The following is a 10119-nucleotide window of genomic DNA, read 5'->3' as shown; positions in this document are numbered from 1 at the left end:
CAGTGCTTCTGAAACAGAGTGTTGTTGTTTTTTTCTATACCTGCGCTGAAGCTTCAGCTTCAAACTGCCCATCACTAGTCCCTACCAAATCCTCACAAGTGGAACCAGGTAACATAACATGGTTAAGTAAATCCAACATTTCATTTTTTACAGTGTAGTTTAGTCAAGAAATTGAGTTCATACTGAACAAATTTAATCTGCAAGCCTAAAAAAACTTTTTTTTTCTTTAAAAATAGCTTCTGGATGACACCTGGATGTTTATTAATGTAAATGTTGCTTATACCCCTCACTTTCTCAGTCCCACCTTTTCTTTCTGATTTTACAGTTATTATTTCTTTCACATAAGTGCTACTGTTACTGTATATTTATCCTTACTGCTATAATGTGGGAGGGGGACCTGGAGTTTTCCCCCAGAAAATTTTGAATGAAGTAGGTGCTGTTTCCTGCATTCTGGTGTATTTGCATGTTGTTAAACATATTTTAAACTACATAAATAAACACTTTCATAACTATTTTAAAGACAGATTCTTCATTCAACTCAATATATGAATCATCCTTTTTGTGTCACATTGGACATTTGATTCTTTGACCAGCTGGTAGCCTAAGCAGTAGTGTTTTAATAGGGTAAAAAAAAAAACACCTGTGACTGCGTCGTGGCAGCCAGCCTTTTCTTTAGAGACGGTAGTAGGCTATGACAAGAGAACAAAAAATAAAGTTTTTTCTGTTGCTCCTTTTTAAAATATATAAATAGATTAATATATATTTTTTATTTTTACTGTCACAGCTCTAAACCTCCTTTCTATTGTCTAGGGATCGATTTTTAACCATAGAAATGTTTTTATTAACATCCCATCATGGATCCGTCGCAGCAGCAGTATTCATTTCATGTCTGGATGGGATGGATATCTACCCGCAGCAGGGAGAGACGCAGCGTGAAGAAGCCTCCTGTCAGTGCTCTGGGACCGGGGAGGAGGAGCTCTCAGCAGCACAATGCAGAAATGTGTTCATGACAGAGTCTCTCACAGTCTCAATAACACCAGAAAAAGAGTCGCTAGATTTTCACTAGTCACTTTTCTGKATAACAGTCTCTAGAGGGTCTGAAAAGTCTGTAAATATAGCGAGGAAGTCGCTAAATCATCACCGCTGTGGTCCACAACCTGCCACCTCTCATGTCAGCGAGCAGCGTGTCGGGTCAATTACGTCATAATCTGAAGCGGTCAAATTATCGTACATTATGGGATTTTTGGAATTATAGATCGTACAGAGGGCAAAATTATCGTACAAATACGATAATTATCGTACACCTGGCAACACTGAGTCGAGCCGGCCCGCTGCTTCAACCAAACTGCTCTCACTGAAAGTCCCGCCCTGCTCTGCCCTGATTGGACAAAACGGCTCTGGACTTCGTCTGATTTGTTGAAGTCAGTGTCCGTTCAATCCTTATTTCAGGGTCCCGCTCTGGCGCACAGAACAACAATCCATTCACACCAGTGCGGCTGGATTCTTTTTTTTTTTTTTTAAGAAATCAGGTCGTGTTTGCAACCACACTGGTCACACTCTAGAGCCCTGCTAGCTGTTGTTTCGATAGACAATCAGGTACGATCTTAGGTACACAAGGGAGCTTTATGACGTCCCATCTGGTGCGCTTTTTCCTTTTTTGACCGCGCAAGTGCACCTGCGCACTGCTTATGTGCAACTCTGACTATATTATATAAATAGAAGTAATAAGAGAGGTGGAGGAGTTGCTTTCTTCATACTGAAATTAAGTGTAAAATAAATTATAAAATATCAACATCATACTGTACATGATAATGTAATGGAAATAATTACAGTTGAGATATGAAACGAGATCTCTAACAGTATAATCATTAGCTGTGTATTGAACACCAGGCTCAAATATAGAAGTCTTTACAGAGAAAATCATGGAGCTCTTTGAAATAAGTTGAAATAAAACTATTTGTGTGTGTGTGTGTGTGTGTGGTGGGGGGGACTTTAATATTGATTTGGGAAATAAATCTGATTTTAAATAATTTCACTAAATTTGTAAACTCAGTGTACAGTTTGAGTCTTTATCCACTCATATCTAAACCAACAAGAATTACTACTCATATGCAACAGTTATTGACAATATTTTTACTAATGTAAGAACTGGAGAGGTAAAGAGTGACATCTAAATGATAAGCTGTCATTTGCCAGTTTTAGTCATATGCAGAAACTGTGCAGTGATACAGTGGATAGGAAAAGAGCACATAAAAAACACATAAAAAAGCTTTGGACAAACTAAAAGATGACATACAAAAACAAAGCCAGACAGCTCTCACTCGAGGTTACATGAATCAAAGTATGGCAGTTGGGAAGTGAGTTCACTGTAATCCTATGAGTTTTTTTGGTCATAGATTATGATTTCAAATGTTGAAGTATATATTTTTCGCTCTAGAATAGCGCTTGTTGCTTGCAAAGCGTGTTGATCCTCGTCTTCATCACTTGACACATTTCACACACATTCTTGGATGAGAAGCTTTAAACACGTCCACATGGTTTTTAAGTGGTTTTCATTTCCTGGCTTTCTAAGACACATCAAGTTGATTTGATGTTGCAGTTTGCTGAGCTTAATATTATTTTATACCTTTTCTGCTACTTTTGCATTGGATAAAGTTTTATTTGTTTTTAGGATATAAGATGGTTCCAACAAAAACCAGAATGTGAATCTTTTCCTAAAATTTCATGTAGGGCTGTGCGGTATATGCGATAGACAAAAATGATATGAAGTTGGCCCATGGTAGAAATTTACCCTCTACCATCCTGTCGTCAGTTACATTATCACACCTGTGTCAACATGGCTGTGAGTGCAGAGACAACTGTGCAGGAGTTTGAAATATTCTGAAAATAAATAAAGAAATGTAGCGTTTTAAAACACGTATAGACAGAATAAATCCTAAAATTTTTAACCCTCTCACTGTAGAAAAGTTACGACGTGCCATCGTGTCACGGGATCATTTCCTCCCTCCCGCTGCACATCACGCAGAGTGAAGCTTTAACAACCATAGTTTTTTCTAGGGGTGTCCCGATCCGATATTGATATCGGATATCGGTCAAATATCAACCAAGAAATGAGTATCAGATTTTATTGGCCTGCATAAAAAATCTCTGATAACAGTGCTCCGATATTTGCAGTCCGTTCCAGCAGTTCACTACCCCCATCCAGCGTTTCTATCTAGCAGCGCTTGGAGCGCATGCAGAGCCCACGTAATCACAATATGTTGCGCTCAGTGCGCTAACAAAGTAGCAAGAAGTAGGAGCAATGTCTATTTTCATCAAAGACAAATGAAGCTAAGTGCAAAATTGTCACGCACAAGTTTTCCATGGGGGCACAGAACTGTGTACGTTTCAAACCGGAGACAACCAGGCTCTGTTCTCCACTATGGCAGCAGCTATGCAATTCAGCTCGATTTGGTCTTGGTCCAAAAGTGTGTCCATGGTTCCAACTGCGCAGAACCTCCTCTCCCGTGGTTCTAGCAGGCAGAAGTGAGTACAGTATGCTTACAGTTTTGACATCAGCAGAATGCTGCCCGTGGATTACCTCTGGAATTGATTGACAGAAGAAAGGAGAGCGCAGCTTTTGTTTTGGAATATGAGCGTGCAGTTCTAAAAATTGTGCTTCCTGCAGGATCGAGAGGCTAATCTCCACATGATGCTCAGACTGTAGAAAGTGGAAATCCAGCAGGAAAGGTAGCTATCAATTTAAATAACTGACTAATTCTTACTATTTTTATTTTTTGCTCTTGTTTTTAGTGTGATGTTTAATCTATTTACACACTTGTTTGAGTGAAGATTAAGTGCAATGATCACATTGTTTTGGTTACAGTCAGTAAAATTGTACCTGTGGACTCTTAACTTTAAACAGACAATAAAGTGGGGTTTTGTTTTGTCCCCACCTTCAGTTATTCCCTCCATAAAACAGCACAAGGCTGACAGATGGTAAAAAAAAAATAACTGGAGTGACTTTGAATTGTTATTTTACACTTTAAAAGTACATTTTGTTTTTAAGTTTTGTTTTTCATGGTCTTCTAATTTACAGTATTTTATTAAATTGTATAATATTCTTCAGTTTAAAATGTATGTGATCCATTGGTTAAAAATAAATGGGTCAATTTTTCTCATACCTACTCTTTTTCACTGTTTGACTTAAAGATTTTGCACAACAACTGTCTGAGGCTAGACTTTTCTGTCTACTTCATATTAACATTAATTGACAGTCAGGGAGTGAGAGACTCAGGTTTCCATAATGACCACAATGAGCCACTGGTAGTAGCTTTATCACTTCTTTTGATTTTGCTTTTCTTTACATTTCTTCTTCAGCTCATCCATCAAAGGCTCAACGGTTTTTTGTCTGAGCTTGGATTTTTATAAAATACTGCTCCCTTCAACATTTTTTGCAGACATGTTCATTACACCAAGCAATTAAAAATATTTCCTATGTTTAAGCTGTAGTATGAATCAGTATGTTTCACAATGCCCTTGAATTTTTATTTATTGTACATGTTAATCACATTAACACCATGTGCTGGTTATAAGATGTTTCAATTTCTGTTGTTTTTTCCCCCATCAAATAAAAGTAGTTGTCAGGAAACAGACTTTTTTTCTTAAAGGGAAACATATAATTTCATAATCCAAAATTGTATACAAAGAACAACAGCGAAAAAATACATTTATTTCAAAGGAGTTATATCACAGAAAACATCAGTTTACACAGTTTAAAAACATGAAAGTAATTTCACTTCATAAATGCAACTCTTTTTTTTTCCACAAACAACATTATGTTCACATCATTGTATCTACAGATAAGTTTTCACGAACTGAAAATCAAATTTTTATTCTTCTAAACTGGTTGTTTTGACTCTGTGTTGTGAACCTGCAGGTTCCTGAAGGTAGAAGTGGCTTACAGGTGACAGACGGGTCAGTGACCACCACCCCAGTCCTGAATTTGACAGATTATTGTGAAATGAAAAAGCACAAAGTGACGATCTTAGGCTGTTTGAAAGCTTGAGCTTAATTTTAGAGCTGAAGACAGAAACCAGTTCAGAGTTAAGGTCAGCAAGTCCGGACTAGGCTTTAGGTCTATAAGTATGATTAGGATAAAACATTTTAAAAAACAATAAAGCAAATGTATTTTTACAGTAATCAGAAGGCAGATGATGAGTTTTATGTCTGTTAGTAGTCATACAGAGAGTGTGGCGTCTTCTGGGATGTGGTCTTAGTGCTGTGGCTGCTCAGGCTGATTTGACTTTGCAGACAGGGGATCTTCCTAACCATCAGCCGTTTGAAGTGATTTTGGAACTTCTTTCCCAGAAACGTGTAGAACACAGGACTGATGCAACAGTTTAAGTAAGCAATGTTCCGGCTCACATAAAAAGCATAATCTAAGTTGTCTGAGTCTGAGCAGGACTCTTCGTCTACGCTCGACTGGGACATGCGGATCGCTCGGATGAAACTGACGACGTTGTACGGCGTCCAGCAGATAAAGAAGGTGAAGATGATGACAAAAATCAGTTTAATGGTGCGGCACTTCCCCTTCATGCGGGTGGACAGTATGCGCACCGTGATGCTGATGTAGCAGTACATCACCATTATTAGAGGGATGAGGAAAAAGAGCAGGAACTGTTGGTAGTAGCTGAGCAGGCGCCAGCGTTCCATGGTGCTGGCTGATAATCCAGACTCTTCACACAGCAGACCATCGACTGGGCTTTGCCACACATTTCGAAGGACCAGCTCTTTCACACTTGCTGCGATGCTGATGCACCAAACGACCACAGAAGAAATGACGGCATACACCATTTTCCTGCTCTTTGTAGCTGCCACCACGTGCACCACTGCCAGGTATCGGTCAAAGGTCATGAGTGTGAGGAAGAGGATGGAGCTGTAGAAACCTATAAAGTAGGCACTACTGACCATTTTACACAGAGCCAGGCCAAAAATCCACTCAGAAAGATGGTACGTGGCCCAAAAAGGCAGGCTTGAGGCAAAGAGAAGGTTGGAGAAGACCAGATTCAGGAGGAAGATGTTTGTCACTGTGTTCAGCTTCTCATACTTGCAGATGATGAGCAAGACGAGCCCGTTTCCAATGGAACTCAGGAGGAAGTTGACGTAGTAAAACACTGGGATGAATTTTGCACCAAACTGGTTGACAGATTGTTTTGTGCAGAGCTGAACCGTTTTACTGACGACATAACTGGGCTCAGTCGTGTTGGATATTTCGTTGAGCAGATCAAGGAAGAGTTTATACTGATAATCATCATCATCGTTCATGGCTGATGTTTTACCTGAGAACAAATTACAAGAACGATCTGTGTTAGACAAAAATGTTTTAGGTCAGGCAAGTAAAAATATAGGAATGGTTAAGTCCTGATCTAAAACATGACTTTTACTGATGCCGATACAGAAAAGAACAAATAAACCAGGCCTAGAGGCAGAGTACTATAACAGTTGCTTTTAAAATGATTAATGACAATACTGTCGCTCTTGATAAGAAGCAGTACTGTGTGTCTCTCTTTGAGGATTTGTCAATTCCATATTTGATGGTGTAGACCATGAAGTCATGATAGACAGGCTATGGGACTCTGGTTTTTCAGAACAAGCTGTCACTTGGTTCACAAATTATCTCAGGAATAGGACACAATGTATTAAATATGATCATTTGTGTTCTTAAGTTGTAACAGTTTATGAGGGGGCACCACAGGGATCAATATTAGGTCCCCTTCTATTCATAATTTACTCAGACAATTTAACTATTACAAAAAGCCTTTTCTTCTATCCAGTGCTATTTATTAAATGCAAAACATTCCTAACACAGATAAAACTAAACAGATGTATTTTTCCAGATCCAAAGCACCATAACACCCCCCCCCCCCTGTTCTATTTTAGTGGAAATGAAATAGAGCTGGTTCATACGTATAAATACTTAGGCATTTTGATTGATGATTCCCTCACTTTCAAACCCCATGTGGAACGTCTTATGAAAAGGCTTTTATTTCTGAAATAAGTTGTGTTTTTCACATATTGGTAAAAAGCGGCTTGTCTCTGCAACTTTTATGTCTGTGCTGGACTATGGAGATCTTGCTTCCTCACAATGTTGTAAGATTTTTGAACGTCTACCACTCTTCTCTGAGGTTCATTACAAATTTTAAAGTGTCAACACACCATTGTGATTTGTACTCACTGGTAAAATAGCCTGATCTGGCTACCTGAAGGAAAACCCACTGTTTTATTTACAAGGCACTACTTGGACTCCTGCTGGCATATATTTGTACTGCAATTGCACAGAGAAGCTTTGACTCGTATACTTCTCGCTCACACAATTTGCTGCTTCTTTCTGTCCTTTTTGTTCGGACTGAATTAGGTGACTCCCTCTTCATGGATATTATTACAAAAAACTTTTGAATTCACTGAATGCATCTATTTTTGTGCTTTTAAATCTAAACTAAATGTTCTTGAGACCAATTATACAACACCTGTATTTTATAGCTTGACATTTTCTTTTAACTGTGTATTTTTCTGTGTTGTATTTGTTGCTGCCTTTTGGCGTGCCTCAACAGAAACAAATGAATCATCTGATTTTGTAATAGTTCCTGTTAGTGCAATGATTCATGTCCAGTTTGTTATATTCTTATGGTTTTCTTGTCCCCCCCACTCCTAAATAGAGAACAGAAACAGCTGATGGAGCCGGAAATTTCACAGTTCTTGTAACAATTGTGTAATACTGGTTCCTTTTTATTCTAACATATTCAACTCATTCTGTTAATTTTTTTCCCCTAAAATAAGATTTTATTTTATTTTTTTTTTGTTGGTATGTAGAGACAAGAGGCAACAACACAGGTTTATGATTAACTGTGTGCAAAAACTGCTTATTTCACTTCTTACTTTCCTTTTTTTAATAGTTGTAAAAGTTTTTAATATAATTATTACTGAAGTTGTATTTTGCTTTTTTTAAATAAAATATTGACTTAAAATCTGTTGCAAATCACAGCAGTTTACCCACTGGACAATTATAAAAAGTTTGAAGACAAAACTTGCAAATGGCCCGGTAAGAATGAAGCAAGCTAAAAGCTAAAAGTAGGATCAGAAAATTAAAAGAAAGTCAGTTGAAGCAGATTTGAAAAGAATAATATGGTTGAAGAAAATTAAGAGCTGTCAATGGAGGTGAGTAAATTGAGCAATATACATATTTTCTTTTAAATAAAATATGTAAATTGTTTCATATTTACTCTATTGGTTTAGTGGAACCAGTTGACAGGACTTGATTGAGTAAATTCAATACTTCATTTTTTGAAACAAGTTCTTTTTTTGGTGAGTTCGAAGATATTTAATTTTGTAATAAGTAACTAGGTGTTAAAATTTAAAGTATAGAAGTAAAAGTATCATTTTTAGGTTTTAAATGTAACAAAACAAAAGTAAAAGTAATGATTTAAAGAAATTAAAATGACAAATCCTCAAAAAATTACGTACTGTAACAAAGTAAATGTACTTAGTTACGATAAATCTCTGCATAATTTACACATTTTATATGAACTGCATTTTTAGTTAGATGAACATATAAACAATCAAATTTCTTTAACTTAATTTAATTTTTCTTTAAGACAATCTGACAGCACCTCTTCTTAAACATTGTTTAGACTGAACTTTTTTAACATGTGAAGAAAAACTGTGAAAAACCAACATGTTAAATGTGTGTAGTGTTTGGTTCAACTCACCTGTTTAGCTCTGCAGTGGAACACAGAATCTAGCACTGAGACTCGGGACGACAGGTTCTCATGTCCCCTGGTCCTGACTGCTGATGATGGTGATGACATCATCATCATCTCAGAGGGCTGTCCAATGTCCTGCTAACATGATGCATGTCTTTATGGTGGTCACAGCTTGTGTAGCAGCTTACAAATAATTCAGGCTTTACCTTTTGTTTCTTTGTTTGCATTAATAAAATAACCCTGCATCCTTAAACCCAACATCTCATCTCATTTGTGTTGACACAAGAAAAATACTTGATATTTTCTTACAGGCTGGAATATTTACCTCATTGAGTCGTCAGTGTAAAGCTGGGAACAGTTTCTGTACAATAAATAAATCCTACTGTGAACAACTGCAGGATCTGTTGAACCAACTCCAACCACCTGAAAGCAGCATCTCTTGTGTGGAAAACAGTTTGAAGGGTAAAGAAACACTGTGTGATAAATCTGATGCTTCCTGTTCACCGTCTTCTCTTCCTCAGGGGCTGTTGGCAACGCAGGTTGGATCTGGTGGTAGTCAGATTCGGCTTTTGTCTCAGCCAACCCTATAGCAGGGTTATTATAGATAACTTTAACTAAATAACGAAAACAGAAATTAAAAAACATTTTAGTTAACTGAAATAAATAAAAATGTAATAAACAAAACTAACTAAAACTAACTGAAATAATATACAGAATATCCTTAGTTTTAGTGTTTGTTAGTTTATTTCGAGCTGTGTGGACTGATTAATCTTTTTTTTTCTTCAAATTGAGCAGTTTCACATTAACTGCGGGCAGCTTACGGCACATCATGGTCCATAACACCTGTTTACAGTCTGCTGCTGCTCAGAGCTCGCCTGCAAAATGACGACAACAAAAGTTGGGAGACAGTATCATCTGATATGAGATTTCTTTGAAAATGACTGTGAGAAAATTAAAAGCGTCTTGTGGTGGAAACAGGTAATACTTCTCAAGGGACTAATTAACTGAGTGTCTTGTCTAGTTAGCTTCTCTTAGTTCCCATGAAAAACAAGCTGTAGCCCAGCCAGGTAGCACCAGGATCTAGACAACTAATCAACTTTTTTAAAACAATTGCCCAAGTCCTTTGTTGACAAAATTGAGTTACGGGATTATTTTAGGAAGGTGTTGCTATAATGGTCTGCTTTGACTGATGATCAAAAAGCTGCTGGTTAGTTAACTCACAGGATCACTTCAAGCAGGAGGATGCATTGGCAAATATGTTTATTCAAACTACAGAAAACAAAACAAAACAAAAACAACTAATACTAGAACTAATAAAAACTAAACTAAAACTAAGCATTAAAAAGCAATAATACTAAGAACTAGCAAATCCACACTA

At 37.2% G+C, this 10119-nt stretch overlaps 1 protein-coding gene across 1 annotated transcript; it reads right to left on the bottom strand.

The window, feature by feature from the left end:
• Positions 1–4691: 4691 nt before the first annotated feature.
• ccr12a (chemokine (C-C motif) receptor 12a) lies at positions 4692–8809 on the bottom strand. Its single transcript, XM_014020356.1, has 2 exons — positions 8748–8809; positions 4692–6320 (listed from the first exon to the last, which is right to left on the bottom strand). The coding sequence occupies exon 2, from the start codon at positions 6304–6306 to the stop codon at positions 5212–5214; it is 1095 nt and encodes a 364-aa protein (XP_013875810.1). The 5' UTR covers positions 6307–6320; positions 8748–8809; the 3' UTR covers positions 4692–5211.
• Positions 8810–10119: the final 1310 nt, after the last annotated feature.

Source organism: Austrofundulus limnaeus, unplaced genomic scaffold (assembly GCF_001266775.1).
Source record: "Austrofundulus limnaeus strain Quisiro unplaced genomic scaffold, Austrofundulus_limnaeus-1.0 Scaffold250, whole genome shotgun sequence".
Taxonomy (NCBI): Eukaryota; Metazoa; Chordata; class Actinopteri; order Cyprinodontiformes; family Rivulidae; genus Austrofundulus; species Austrofundulus limnaeus.
This window is presented reverse-complemented; position numbering and strand designations above follow the sequence as displayed.